General features: G+C 36.6%; 8 protein-coding genes across 8 annotated transcripts; 2 read left to right on the top strand and 6 right to left on the bottom strand.

The window, feature by feature from the left end:
• Positions 1-289: 289 nt before the first annotated feature.
• PRCAT00004123001 (uncharacterized protein) lies at positions 290-1,393 on the bottom strand (the record flags this gene model as incomplete). Its single annotated transcript, XM_062954100.1, has 1 exon — positions 290-1,393. One exon carries the CDS (start codon positions 1,391-1,393, stop codon positions 290-292), a length of 1,104 nt encoding a protein of 367 aa, XP_062810837.1.
• Positions 1,394-2,088: 695 nt separating this feature from the next.
• On the top strand, positions 2,089-4,143 carry PUS7 (pseudouridine synthase; the record flags this gene model as incomplete). Its single annotated transcript, XM_062954099.1, has 1 exon — positions 2,089-4,143. One exon carries the CDS (start codon positions 2,089-2,091, stop codon positions 4,141-4,143), a length of 2,055 nt encoding a protein of 684 aa, XP_062810836.1.
• Positions 4,144-4,285: 142 nt separating this feature from the next.
• PRCAT00004121001 (thiosulfate sulfurtransferase) lies at positions 4,286-5,230 on the top strand (the record flags this gene model as incomplete). Its single annotated transcript, XM_062954097.1, has 1 exon — positions 4,286-5,230. One exon carries the CDS (start codon positions 4,286-4,288, stop codon positions 5,228-5,230), a length of 945 nt encoding a protein of 314 aa, XP_062810835.1.
• Positions 5,231-5,236: 6 nt separating this feature from the next.
• PRCAT00004120001 (uncharacterized protein) lies at positions 5,237-6,808 on the bottom strand (the record flags this gene model as incomplete). The annotated part of the gene is made up of 1 exon (XM_062954096.1): positions 5,237-6,808. The coding sequence occupies one exon, from the start codon at positions 6,806-6,808 to the stop codon at positions 5,237-5,239; it is 1,572 nt and encodes a 523-aa protein (XP_062810834.1).
• Positions 6,809-7,026: 218 nt separating this feature from the next.
• Positions 7,027-7,797, bottom strand: IST1 (Ist1p; the record flags this gene model as incomplete). Its single annotated transcript, XM_062954095.1, has 1 exon — positions 7,027-7,797. One exon carries the CDS (start codon positions 7,795-7,797, stop codon positions 7,027-7,029), a length of 771 nt encoding a protein of 256 aa, XP_062810833.1.
• Positions 7,798-8,026: 229 nt separating this feature from the next.
• HRK1 (putative serine/threonine protein kinase) lies at positions 8,027-10,024 on the bottom strand (the record flags this gene model as incomplete). Its single annotated transcript, XM_062954094.1, has 1 exon — positions 8,027-10,024. The coding sequence occupies one exon, from the start codon at positions 10,022-10,024 to the stop codon at positions 8,027-8,029; it is 1,998 nt and encodes a 665-aa protein (XP_062810832.1).
• Positions 10,025-10,673: 649 nt separating this feature from the next.
• Positions 10,674-12,050, bottom strand: SOF1 (rRNA-processing protein; the record flags this gene model as incomplete). The annotated part of the gene is made up of 1 exon (XM_062954093.1): positions 10,674-12,050. The coding sequence occupies one exon, from the start codon at positions 12,048-12,050 to the stop codon at positions 10,674-10,676; it is 1,377 nt and encodes a 458-aa protein (XP_062810831.1).
• A 651-nt stretch (positions 12,051-12,701) lies between these two features.
• PRCAT00004116001 (phosphatase) lies at positions 12,702-13,748 on the bottom strand (the record flags this gene model as incomplete). The annotated part of the gene is made up of 1 exon (XM_062954092.1): positions 12,702-13,748. One exon carries the CDS (start codon positions 13,746-13,748, stop codon positions 12,702-12,704), a length of 1,047 nt encoding a protein of 348 aa, XP_062810830.1.
• Between the last annotated feature and the right edge of the window lie 688 nt (positions 13,749-14,436).

Here is a 14,436-nt window from a genome sequence, read left to right as displayed (position 1 = left end):
GTATTTTAATAGACGACCTTTCAGCTTAAATCTGATATCGCCATATTTACTTTTTACCTAATCGAGACATCTAATGAAAGTCGATTTTTGCATCAATTTCTTAAGAAGTATTTAGCATCATTACGAGGACAAAGAAGGCACGATCAAAATGGGTAGGTCAGTTTATACAAGGTTTTGGTCTGTCTTTTAAAAGCTTGAGGTTTGTTGATTATTGTGAATATAAGAATAAGGAAACATTACTAAAAGGCGAACAATAGACAGCTGAAGAAGAAAAAGAAAATACATAAATTCAAACTTGTAAACATGGTCTGTCGGTATGATCATTTCCAAACCATACCGTCCAGTGCCCATATTTTGAATTGACCTCTGTACCAGGGGTTTGACATTCCTTTTTAGCAATCACTGCTGATCTGATATCTGCGAAATGTAAGCTAAAACAAAGCTTTCTAGAGATAACAGATGCAATATCAATGAGTTCACCATAAATTGAGAAAGTTCTCCTTATGTCTTCTACCTTAAGATCTCTTGAGAAATGTGTCTCAGGGTTAGGATAGTGAAGCTTCTTGTCGTGACGAATCTGCTTTCCAGGAATAACTTGTGAGAATATTAAGCATCTTCGAGAACCATAATCAATGATTTCATTCATCAAATATCTTGGAATAGAAGGATGTATTATATCTAGGTCCTCGGTATTTGTACCATCTGCCCATTCTAATCTCAAGTGTATACCGTTTAAAACAAGGAGGCCAGTATCCGTACCATAACTATAAAATTTTCTTGCATGTTCCGAGAAAATGAAATGAAGTTCTGCCGTAGAAAACTGTCTCAGCTCATGAAAAACGACTCTTTCCAAGGGCCCGCCACATACTTGTGCCAAAAAACCATTGATTCCGGCCCCTGGTGGAATGTTTTTAACAACAATAATTCTTCTAGATGCCAATGTCTCCAGACTTGGCTTGTTTTGCAATTTGATCTCATGAAGTATTTTATTTTCACTGTCCGTAACAATGTTTTCTAGCGAAGACTTACTGCTGTTTAATGCTTTCTGTTTAGACCTCTTGAGAGATATTTGCAGATAGTTTTGGCCTGGTTCAAATCTCTCCAAGTATAACTTTTTCATTTTTTCAAGGTCTTCATTGTATTTTCTTTCCAACAGAGCAATTCTTGAAAAATCGTTTTCGATTGTATCACGGTTTCTTCTTTCATCTTCGTACTTTGAACTTCTTGAATCGCAAGGTTTATCGCTTACATTGTTTGATTCTGTCCATTGGGCAATAGTTCTGGTACAAGCCTTAGCAATTTTCCTAATGCCAACTTTTTCTTCTGAAGCTACAGTATCGGGCTCCAAAATACCACCTAATGAAGAGATCCTCGATCTTCTATAAGTTGACATTTGAACCCACAAAGACTTTGATGCCTTATTCTATAAATATGGTAAGTTTAGTATAACAGTGTTAAGTAAATCTGATGAGATGTTTCCGCAGAACTAGCTCTTAGTATGTCGTTAGTTGAATCTCGTATTCTTAATTAAAGCAAAATATAGCAAAATATAGCAAATTGAAGCAAAATATGAAGCAAAATATGAAGCAAATAAAACAAAGTTTAAAATAATAAATAGCAAACTATTGAATTTATATTCTTTTAGTTCAGAATATAAATGCTGTCATCAATGTGAAGCTATAAACTTTCTTATTATCTAATATACTCAGTCATGACCATCTATTTGTGATTCTTCAATTTGCGGCCATCATTTGCGACCAGCAGACCAAATAATCGGCATACAAAATCTAGGTCATTTTACCGATAGTATTAATGCTATAATTAAAATAAGTAGTCATGGATCTTAAGTTTTACTTCTTTTTAGGATTTAATGGCATAATGTAAAAAATTGGGTGCAACTTCTGCCTAACAAAAGACCGAGATGAGCTAGTGAATTTTTCAAGTCTTTGAAAAATTAATCAAAAAAAATTAAACTTTTTGAAAATCTCTCCAACATTGAAACATTAAATGTATTTGATCAAAGAATAACTATCCAAAGTAGTAAAGAGAATTTCCTTTAAGCCTTTACTTGAAAAACTTAACCCCAAAATGGAGAAGCAATCTTTAAAAAGGAGTGCAGAAGACCTCGAAGAACGGAATAATAACAAATTTAGCCAATACGAAAGAGCAAAAAAAGTTGTTCAAGAGTCCGAAGTTGGAATCACTCAGTATATTAATGAAACCAATCGTCAAGATGGAGGTTTCTTCGGCACTATTAAGCAGAGATATTCTGATTTCCTCGTAAATGAGATAGATTTGGATGGAAATGTAGTGCACTTACGTGACGAAGGTGTCGATCTTGGCAAAACTAAGAAGGAAAGAAAGATTGAAAGAAGACAAAGAGAAAGAGAAGAATTACAAAACAAGACTCCTGAAGAAATCGAAGCCATTAAAGACGTTAAGAGATCTGAGGCAGTGAATGCACCTAAATATGAACTAACTCCTGACAACAGAGAAAAGCTATTGAAATTCATCACAGAAGTCGAGCTCGCACAGATTGAAGACCTATTCACCACTGGAAATAACATGGAAACAAAAACGTCTCTTGATGACAAACAAATGAGAGGTAGTTTGCACAAATTGTTGAGAGAGGCATTTGGTGGAAAGCTTGAGTCGGTTACGTCTCCGGAAAACACATTCAGAATTGCTCTTGCCAGCAATTCCGATAGATCTAGAAGGACAAACACACAAGAAAATATCAACCATGTTGACGAGAACGGTATTATAAACTATGGTTTGGGGCCATTCAAAAATTTCTTGCATTTTACTGTCTACAAAGAAAATAGAGAGACAATGGAAGTTGCTTCAACAATTTCGAAGTTTTTACGTATACCTTCAAAGAACGTGAGATATGCTGGTACGAAAGACAGAAGAGCTGTGACATGTCAGAGGTTTTGTATTCACAAAGGTAAAGTTGCCAGAGTTAGTTCTTTGAACAAAGGACTTAAAAATGCAATACTAGGCGGGTTTGCATATGAAGATCGTTCTTTAGCTTTGGGTGACCTAAGAGGAAATGAGTTTGTGATTACTATCAGGGACGTCAGGCCATTTGATGAAAATGCAAACATCGAAAACACCATAGCTGATTGCTTTTCTTCATTGAAGGAAAAGGGGTTTCTTAATTACTACGGCATGCAAAGATTTGGAACTTTTTCAATATCTACCCATGAACTAGGAGTATTGATATTGAAACAAGATTGGGAGCGAGCTGTCGAATTGATTTTATCAGAGCAGGAAATTGTCGCACCAGATTCTATTGAAGCAAGGAGAATCTGGGCAGAAACATCAAATCCTAAATTGGCATTGTCAAAGTTACCTCGTAGATTTACTGCTGAATATGAAATTTTGACAACTTTGAACAAAGAACCTCTTGGCGAAGATGAAAAATACAGTAGTCAATCCTACTTCAAAAGTATTATGTCCATTCCGAGAAATTTGAGAATAATGTATGCCCATGCTTATCAGTCGTATATATGGAACTTGGTTGCTTCGAAAAGATTTGAATTATTTGGTTTGAAAGTCCAAGAAGGTGATCTTGTGCTAGTTGAGGGAAGGAAACAAGAAAACGAGATTGACGATGACTTCGAAGAAGATGTTCTGGAGAGTAAGTTCGTAAGAGCTCGCCCTCTCTCTAAGGAGGAGGTTGAGAGTGGAAAGTTCACCATTTATGATGTGGTATTACCCACCCCAGGATTCGATATAATCTATCCTACTAATCCATTGATCAAACAAGTATATGTCGATTCTATGGCTAAAGATGGGTTGGATCCTAACGAAATGGGTAGAAGAGTTAGGGAGTTCTCCCTTGCAGGCTCGTATAGAAATTTGATTGGCAAGCCAGGAAATATTTCTTATCAAATTGTCAAATATAAGTCCGATGATGAGCCCCTAGTGAGAACTGATTTAGAGCTACTTAGATTACGAAAAGATAACAACGAGGAAGTTTCTCAAATTATCAACAGCACCGATAGTGATGCAAACAAGACAGCTGTTGTCTTAAAGATGGAGTTGCCAGTGAGCTCGTATGCCACAATGGCTTTGAGAGAATTTATGAAGGCAGATACAGCTAGAATGAGCGATAATCTTAACGTAAGATCATCATGATATTTGCATCTATCTTATAGATCACGTGATGCAACCATTATTGATACATAGTTCGATATATATTATAGGGCTTCGGCGACTTCTGCAAACTACTTTCCAACTTTTTGTATAGAGTGATTACATTATCAAAGAATTGAGTACAATGAGTAGAGACATTGTTAAGATAATTTCTCCAGCGGAATTTAGAACGCTTTTCAAATCCTCCTCACCTCAAAAGAGAGTCATTGCACTTGATTCAACATGTTACTTACCAAATAGCCCGAAAGATGGTTTAGCTCAATTCTTGAATGAAGACAGATTACCAAATGCTTCTTACATTGATATTGATGTTCTAGCTCTTCCTGGATCTAAATATCCACATATGCTTCCTACAGCAAGCATATTCAAGAAAGTCATATCTGAAATGGGGATCTTAAAGACTGATCGATTAGTTTTATACGACAGGACACCTAACTTTTCAAGTCCTAGGGCAGCTTGGAGCTTACTGCTCTTTGGTCATAAGGAGGTCTATTTGTTGGATAATTATGTAAAGTATAAACAGGAAGGATACCCAATCGACAATTCGAAGATTAGCTCTCCTCCAAAGTTATCGACTGGTGCCGATTATGAGACAATACCAGAGGAACAGATTATTAAGCGCTACCACGACCAGGTCATAACATTCGAGGAGCTATTGAGTCTTGTTGAATCAGGTAATTTAGCCAAAGATTATTACTTCTTTGATGCACGGACGCATGAAAGGTTTACCGGCAAGGGGCCCGAACCCAGACCAGAGTTAAGCTCCGGCCACATCGAGTCATCATTAAATTTGCCTGCGGGTCAAGTACTCAATGCGGACCGTACCTTCAAACTGAAGAAGGAGCTTTTAGAGTTGTTTAAAACGAGATTTGATCTTGATTTGTCAAAACCTGATCTAAATGGTAAAAAAGGTATTATTGTACTGTGCGGTACTGGTGTAACTGCAGTTATATTGAAATTGGCAATAGAGTCAGTTATAGGAGCAGATGTTCCAATTCGTGTTTACGATGGCAGTTGGACCGAATGGACACAGAGAGCACCTGCAAAATATATAGTCAAGGATGCATAAATAGGACTAATTCCAAAGTTTTACTGTACAATCAACTGCTCCACTCACAAGCAAACACTTCATTTTCTTCTCAATTATCTTCATGAGCTCTTCGTAATACTTCTTTTTGTTAAATGGTACTTCGTCATATTTAGGCGGTTCGAGATCCACCATGTCAAATTTTGCAAAATCCAAGTCATTGATGAACCCATCATGACCACTTAATGATGAAATGCATCTCACGCTTCCATTCGAGTTCAATGATTCCAAGTCCCATACCTTGATAACTTTGTCATCACCAGCACTAAATATTATCCTCCCGTTAGGATGTATAGCCAAAGCTTTAACCCAAGATTGATGACCAACTAAATCAGCAATTAACCAACCTTGTGAATTATTGATTCCAGAGGGAAGTGGTGCTCTATTAGCTCTAAGTGCTGGCGGAGGCAATAACCAAAGTTTTATTAAATTGTCTCTTGCTGCCGATATACAATACTTATACCCTAAATCTTCTTCATAGATAGTGTTTGTGATAAGATCCTCTGGAATGGTAGGAAAAAGCTTAATATTTTCTTCCAAGTATTTATCTATTATATAATTGGAATGCAAAGGAAGAAATTTAACTCGTTCAATAACATGCGAATGGCCAATTAACATAGCCAAACCGGTTCCTGTTTCAGCATGTGATAGTCTTATCGATTGATCATTGGAGCATGTTATCAAAAAGTCACCTAGTTCATTGGATTTCTTCATGGTATTCAACAGTATCAATGAGTTAATACTTGCAACGTCCAAATCTCGCACCCAGTCGCTATGACCAATGAAACTCCGTATGCAAAAACCTTCTATTAGATCCCATATCTTTACCATCTTATCTCGTGAGACTGAATATAAAATGTTCGGTTTTGTTCTTGAAAATGCAATTGATGATACCGTATGCTCATGCCCGGTTAGCGTTCTCACATTCAAATAAGTGGATGCATCCCATATTTTTATAGACAAATCTGAAGAACACGATGCTAGCACATAATCTCGTTTACTAGAATCCTTTGCACTAAGACTAATAGGCTTATGTGACCATTCTAACCGATTGACGTTCCTAGTGTGAGCATTTAAAATCTTGTCAGGTATGGCAGACTCATCATTCGTTATTGACCATATTATCAATGAGCCATCTGCGCAACCGCATGCTATTATTGGTAATGAAGGATGTAAAGAGACAGCTTGCACCAATTGAGGGGCCTTTGTGAGAATAGTCTTTCCAACCACACTTGGAATCCAGTTAACTTTATCTCTACCACTGCCAACATTGATCTTCAATACTTGATCATTATCAAGTACAGTTTTAAGGTTTGTAATTTCGTTTTCTAAGTCAATAATCTTTTTTTGTAATCGTAATACTGTAGACCATTTCTTTTCTAGGTAATTTGGAATAATGTTATTATCTTTCGATTCATAGTTTACATCCAAGACATTAGAAATGTGATTGATTAAAGCTCCATCATTACTTTCAGCGGTGAGGTAAGGTTCTATGTATTGTACTATCGCTTTATTCAACTCAGATTGTTGTCTATCAGTTAGGATCTGACTCTTGGACATATTCTTCTCTCATTAAAGTGAGATATCTTAGAAAGCTCTCTATTTGGTAAACATGTAAATATTGTGTTGATATTTGTACCGCACGCAAAATGTACCATATATTTAAGCAAAATCTATATATTCAATAAACTTTAGAAATTGAGCTGATGTCTTAAAGCTTTTAAGCTTATCATGTAGTATTATTGGTTATAATGTCAAATATCACATCAGATCTCATATCAGTTACCCCTAAGGGCATCGAAACGAGCTTTCAATGCATCAAAGTCATTCTGGGGTTTCTTTTGTGGAGCAGGTTCAAAGGATGAATGAGCAGAGTCTTCGCTTATAGGTACCGGATCGTTTTTTATGGCCGTTCCAGAACCTGGATTATCATTGTCAGAGCTGTCATCATCTTTAGTTTCTTCATGCGTTGCACTATCCGTTTCCAGACTTATATCCTTAAGACCCGAATATGGTGCCTTGTAGGCTCGAGCAATTTCACAAAGATAGAGCTTAACGAGTGTCTCGGGGGGTGGTTCAATGGCACACCTCCTCACGATTTTATCTGGTACGGCGCCATCTGTGTTTTTCGAAGCGTTTTCACCAAATTCTGGACCATATTTTATAACAAAAATATCTCTCAAATTCGTTATTTCAGGTAATTCAGAACTCGGTGTAGCGTAAATGATGGATTGAACTGCCTCTTTCAAGCTTGGATCTAACGTTAATCTATTTGGATCTGTAATTAGTGATATTCTTGCCAATATCAATTCGCAATATAGTTCCAAGTGTTCGAGCAATTCAATATATATGTCTTCTCTAATGATATTCTCAACTCTGATTGTGGCACTTGATTCTTTACCTTGATTCAATAAGTCCGCTAACAGTCTCCTCTGTTGCTTAGCCAATGCAGTCTTCTTATCTTGAATAAACTTCAACTTACTGATTGTCATCTTTAAAGAAGTCTTTAACTTCAATGGGTTAATTCGTTGAGGAGGATGGGGCAGCATGTTTAATTTCAGTCCCTGTATATTTTCTTTCAGACTATATGTTCACTAAAGTGGATAATTGGATATTTTCTTCAAGTCCTTTAGATGGTATTTTAAAAATCCTCAACTTTAACTACCATGTCGCACGCAAGAAGAAAATATGCTCCAGCTATTAAGCCATTAAGAAATTATTACTATAGGACTATGATAACATAAATGTATATATTTACATAAACGATCTCGAATTTGATTAAGATTCTTTAGTTTCTTCGTCATTTTCAAGCACTATGGTGTGCTCATGAGGAGGACTTCCCTTTACTAAAACTTCATCCTCATCTTCGTCGAAATTAGAGCCGATATTATCTTCACTTCTCGCTGTAGATTTCATAGTGCAGCATTTTATATCTTTGATCCATTCATCCTCGAATATTTCTTTCAAGGTCGCTCTCTTTTTTGGATCAATTTGAAGCATTTTGTGAATAATTGGCCTTGACGCATGGGGCAAGAGCCTCATCAATCTATAGGGGCCATGAATTTGTTTGTGCGACGATTTCTTGGCAGGCTGTTGTTCCTTTTCCTCCTCTTTCCCTTCGTCAGATTGCTTCTGAACTTCGATAAACTTTTTCTTCTTCTCATTTTTTATTGTCTCCAACTCTTCCAACCTAACATCAATAGCTTTGAGTTGAGCCAAGATATCTTGCACTTGTTGTTCCGTCAAGATTCCATTCTGGCCTTCATGTCCATCATCCTTTTCATCATCCTTTTCTTCGTCTTTGTCTTCATGTTTCACTGAGTGCTCATCCTGACTTTCCTCTTTGTGATCCGACTGATCCTTCTCTTGGTCCATAGGCGACCCTTCGGCTTCAGCCCGTTCAGATTCACTTTGCTGCTTCTTCCTTTTATTCAGTCTTACGATAATATTTTTCAATTTCCGTTGGTGCAAAAGTAGCTTGTGACATTCATTACTCAAATAGTAATCATGCCAATTATCATCCTCTTTTGAATATAGCTTAAAGCTATTGTCTTTATCAGGATGTGGAATCTTCCAGGGGAATCTCTTCAATGTCATACAGCAATATATTATTGCAATAGACCATAAATCAACTGGTTGAGGGTTATAGGAATTTGAATTCTTTAATACTTCAGGAGCTAGGTAAGGATCCGATCCCACAATGCCATGGGCATAATGTACAGCTTCCTTAGATCCATATTGATCATATGGGTATTTAAAAATTACAGCACTTCCAAAATCAATAATCTTAAGAATACCGTCCATCGTTACAACACAGTTATCCAACTTCAAATCTCTATGAGATAAACCCAAATCATGCAAATAGCGAATGCCCTCTAAAATTTGTTTTAAACAACAATTTATTTCGTGTCTTGACATGTTACCACTCATTACCACTGCAAAGAAGTCTATTGGTGCGTACTCCATAATCTCGAAGTACCTATTATTCTCATGAATGATATCAATGGTCTTAATTATATTAGGATGCTTCAATGTCGATCCTATGCAGTATTCAGCAGTACATTTTCTAGTGTAATCTTTCAATGATTCTGCACTCCTTCTGGGACGGAATTCTTTAACGGCAAAAGTTTTGGAATCTGAAGGACGAATGATAAGTCTAACAGAACCTCCCGCACCACTTCCTAGTTCCTTACCAATTTTTCCATATTTTTTGACCAACGGTGAATTGTCGTCCGTAAATGGGTCTTTCAGTGATGAGTGATTATGAGACGCATTATGAAGCAATTGGGTAGATGTTTGATTAATTAGTGTAGCCAAGGTCGCTGAAGATTGGTCCCTGCTATTGCCACCAGGCATATTCAAAACATGATGTGATCCTGCAATCGCAGGAGGGGAATGTAAATTATTATGATAATGAGGAAATTGATCGTGCTTCTTCTTGTTGGGCTTGAAGAACCTCTTAAGTTCCACCATTGAGTTGGATTTCATGAAATTATGATTAGAATCCTCCTGATTCAAGTGACTTGAATGTACCTGCGGAGACGGCGAGTTTCCACCGTGAGGTGCATCCAGGGACAGACTCGAATTATGATGGTGATCTAGAGAATTGGTATGAGTAGGCGATACAATCGATTCTCCAGATTCATGCTTTCCTATCGATAATCCTAAAAATTTTCTATTCGAATGCGAGTGGTTGGAGGAAGAAGGCGTCAACTCCTCATCAGACGTCTGCTTGAAATGGGAGAACAACTTTATCTTATGTTTATCTGGCATCATAAACTATATGTTCTTCTTCTGCCGCGACTCTAACCTTCTAATCTTGTATTATAATACAATAACCTGCTGCCTACTCTTGCACATGAACTATCTTCTTCAAAAAAAATGGAGCTTATTCCTTTAAACTCTCTTTATACTAAAACTTAATTTGCCAACAAGGTGCGACACAACATCGATTTGTTGCTAATGAACTCAAGATCTTTTTCTCTCCTATGATAAGTCTAAGCTTATTTCTGCTATAAAGTGTGCTAAAAACCGCCCAACCCGCGAATTAAAGGAATTTAATTTGATATCTTCCCGAGTTTTATGCAGTACAAAAGATCAGACTACAGCAACCGTACAACTAACAAAACCGAACATTGATCTAGATGAGTAAAGTATTTTTTGACCTCAAGAGTGTTTTTGATACACCTGGGCCTTCCTACATAAATCGCCTAAATTATAAAAAGATTCGGTGCAATAAGGCAGGAAAATAATAGTGTGAACAATTTGAGAGATATAAATCTAGTTCAGCCATTCGATCTCACGTAAAGAAAGGCTCTAGCGAACGGCAAGAGCAGCCTCCTATGCAGAGGCCGATGATATAGACACAAAAATTCTGAAGCAATACATGCGAAGGTCGGTAGTAACATATAAGTCCAAGACCAACCTAATCCTCTTTCAAGGCAGTACCTCTAATATGCGACTGCCTCTCTGACTTGTAAGGCTTTGACCCTGGTCTGCTGTGTCTTCTTTCGTTGTCCTCTCTGCGCTTGAGACTTTCAATTTCAGTTCTCTTGATTTCTTGAGCCTTTTTAACAACCTTCGGAACGTGACGATGCCTAGAGATTCTCCTGATCTCTGGCAAATGCTTATACCTTTCTTTCAAAGCCTCATCGTACTCCAATTTATTTCTTTGTCTAGAAGACTTAACACCAGATCTTTCAGACGCTTTTGCTCTCCAAAGTCTAACATTAGCATCATCTGAACCACTTATTATGTATTTGGAGTCTGTAGAAAACTTGACTGCAAAGACATGTTGCATACGACTAGTATGATAAATATCTCTAGAGTGACCTTCACGAGTTCTAAAGATTCTTATGGTCTTATCATATGAACCTGTAACCAATTCCTCACCTGTGGGACTGAAATCAACATCCATGACCGCAGATACGTGATCTTTATAAACATTGAGAGATCTAGAAAGATTTCTCATGTCCCAGAAATATGCATTGTGGTTTTCACAACCACTTGCAAAATTGAACGCTTCCATAGGGTTCCATGCCAAACAGTTAGTCCTTAATTCAGTTACGACTTTTTGAATCGGCGAGTTGGTTCTGGTATCATAGAGTACTATGGAGTTGTCAGAACCAGCTGATGCAATAATATTGGTTTCAGTTTGATTGAACTTCACAGTGTTGACATTATCAGCACCCCAACTAAGATCAGAAATATACTTTGATCTATTTATATCCCATAATTGTATGGAAGCGCCTCCTGTGACAAATATACTCTCACTTCTATGGTGATCCACACCATTAAATGCATGCTCCCCTAAATAGGTTTTGGATAATCCCTCATTTTTATACACTTGCAGCTCATCAATTATTTCATTAAATTCAGAAGTATCAACCGACCAAAGCTTGACAGTCTTATCATCACCGCATGATAGCATGTGCGATGAATTAGGTGTCACCACCAAGCCTGTAACCATACCATAATGTGCTTTGAAGCTCACAGTCTCTTCTCTTGAAGTTAAATTCCAATATTTAATAACTCCATCACCAGATCCCGTTGCTATCTGATTTAAAGAATCAAAGTTTTTAGCTATAGAATATACTCCATCTCTGTGACCATTACCTAGTTGACCTATAAAAGGCTGGGCAAACATTCTTTCCATCTTCGTTGCTGTTAATGCTTTTGTATACTCTCTCGCTCTCTCAAAAGGATGTAATGCTGGATTTAAATTTCTTGGTAAGGAGGACTCTTGAGTATTCCTGACTGGAACATACGTATCAGATGAGCGACTGATAGTTTTGACCCTCATATTGGCAGCTAATACTTCAATATATTGTGTTGTTTCACCTCAAAGTCAGTGCCTTTTATGTGAAATATAAAAAAAAAAATTTCGAGATGAGCTATTCGAGATAGTCTTTATAGCGACAATGAATACATTTCTAAAAAGATTATTTATGAAGTATATTTGTACAATAAAAAGCTATGTATAAATTCCGAAGCCTTAACCTATTGGTGTTTTACTAATTTTTTACTTCATTTTATATCAAATTATCTGTAAAGACAATCATCTAAGTTTTGTAAAAAATGGTTTAATAATAATATAGTATAATATGAGTACCGATATAATAGCAGCATCGACAACAGATTAACAGTGATTAGAATAACAATTAAGTGATTAGTAACATTAGTATTAGGAATGAATTGCAAGACATGGAAAAGAAGTTCGACCAATTAATTATTTAACAAACACTTTTTAAATATGACAGCTCTATATGTCCAGCTATTTTGTCAAACTAATTTTCCACGATATAAATATGATAGCTCTATAAGTCCAGCTTATCTTTTCAGCTGAAAGTTCATTGGCATGTCCAACTTCGCTTCCAATTGATCTTTGTAAGTTTATTTTTTTGCTCTTTATTGCTTTTATGTTTTTTTTCTTATTTCAAATTATTAGTTACAATTATATTGTAATATCTAGAACCAATCCAACATCATCAACATTTGATTGTGAAATATCTTCCAAGAAAGGTAACAAATCTATAAGCTCATTGTCATGTGTATCACTAAACCAACTTGAAATTGGAATTGCATGCTGGGGATGGAAAATATAGGAGGCGGGTGAATTATCAATAATAATTGTGTCAGCTAACGGCCGGCCGATTTGAGATAAATTTTTGATGAAATTCCCTTGATAATTATAACACGAGTCTCTGAACAAACGATGATGCACACATTTATCCAAATCTAATTTATCTAATAAAGGATCGCCATATTTCAGGACAGATGCTGTAAATACAACAACCTCAAATAATTGTCCAACCTTCCTTAAAAACTCATCAACACCAGGCCGCTTAATTACGTAAACATGATGAACTTGGTTATCAATTTCAACTGGAATGACAAAATCAGCAGTTCTCAAATACTTGAAAGATGAGTGAACTAATGTTTCGTCCAAATCTAAGATCAAACACTTTTTATTCTTAAACTTCTCATCTTGCTTTCCCAATAGATACCCTGTAGAAGGATTAAATGCCTGGCCCTCTTGTAATTTAGTCAAGTCATTATAAGACACTTCAGGATTAGGAAGTTGCTCATAAGGCTCAAGTTGCTCAGAGTCCTCGCTTGCTTGTGTCACAACCGCTTGTTGTGTTGAGACATCTGGAACGTTCTCTTGAGCTTGTGTAATATTCTCGTCGTTGGTATTTGTTATGGTGTCGGTCTCATTTATTGAATTCTCGTCATCCATTAAATCCTTCTTATCCTTCTGCAATTTTTTAGAATCATCCTCATACGGGGTATCAGGTTGCTGTCGCTGATTTTTATATTGAATTTGTTCACCATCTTGCTCTGCTTGCTTTGTAGGCGCTTCCTTAATATCTCTCTTATTATTGTTGTATTGGCGAGATTTATTCTTGTTTTTGCTGTTTGTTAATTCGGTTTGTTGACTATGGGTCTTGTCGTCAGCGTCTTCTCCATAGCCGCAACACAACAACGAAAAGATTGCCATTTTCACAATTTCAAACTAAGATACCTATACTATTAAACTATTTATCAGTCTTCAACTTGCTTGCTTCTAAAGTTGCTTTTTGCTAATAGATTTTATAAATTCTGTTGTTCAATTTCCCTAAACGAGCAGCTTCCGGACTTCAAAGATCTAATAAGTTCTCGTCCGTTTTATGTAAAACTCAGGCGGCCAAAAGACTGATATCCCTTCGATGCCTATTATTTAAAGTCGATCAGAGGAGAACTCTTTGAATTTCAGCTTGCTTAGTCTCCGTGAAGTTTCTTTATCACTTACGTCCTTTGTGGTCTGATGGCAGTTGTGAGAAAAAATTGAACAATACGGAACGCGACAAAATTTTGGGTACGACATTTATACGACAATTAACTATGGAAAAGACTCAACAAAGAGAACTACAATTATGGCCAACATGCCTTAGAATATTGACTTGACTTGCATCTACACTTTGTTTCATTGACTTTAACAACTATAGCAAATGAATGCAAACCCGTACTATTCGTCAATTGCTACTGATAAAGTATGACTACAGGAGACTGAGATCAGTAAGTAAAACGTCGTTATTTGTCGTAGACCACTTGAAATTGCTTGATGGGAGGGCACTACTCTCAAAGGTCATCGTAAGCAATATTTCCTCTTAATCGTTAAGCAAACTCTGCTGTTTTAAGGATATAAT

This window comes from Priceomyces carsonii (genome assembly GCF_900007245.1).
Source record: "Priceomyces carsonii strain CBS4050 genome assembly, scaffold: Debaryomyces_carsonii_scaffold_4, whole genome shotgun sequence".
NCBI lineage: Eukaryota > Fungi > Ascomycota > Pichiomycetes > Serinales > Debaryomycetaceae > Priceomyces > Priceomyces carsonii.
The sequence above is the reverse complement of the archived record's forward strand: the minus strand, read 5'-3'. Positions and strand labels throughout refer to the sequence as shown.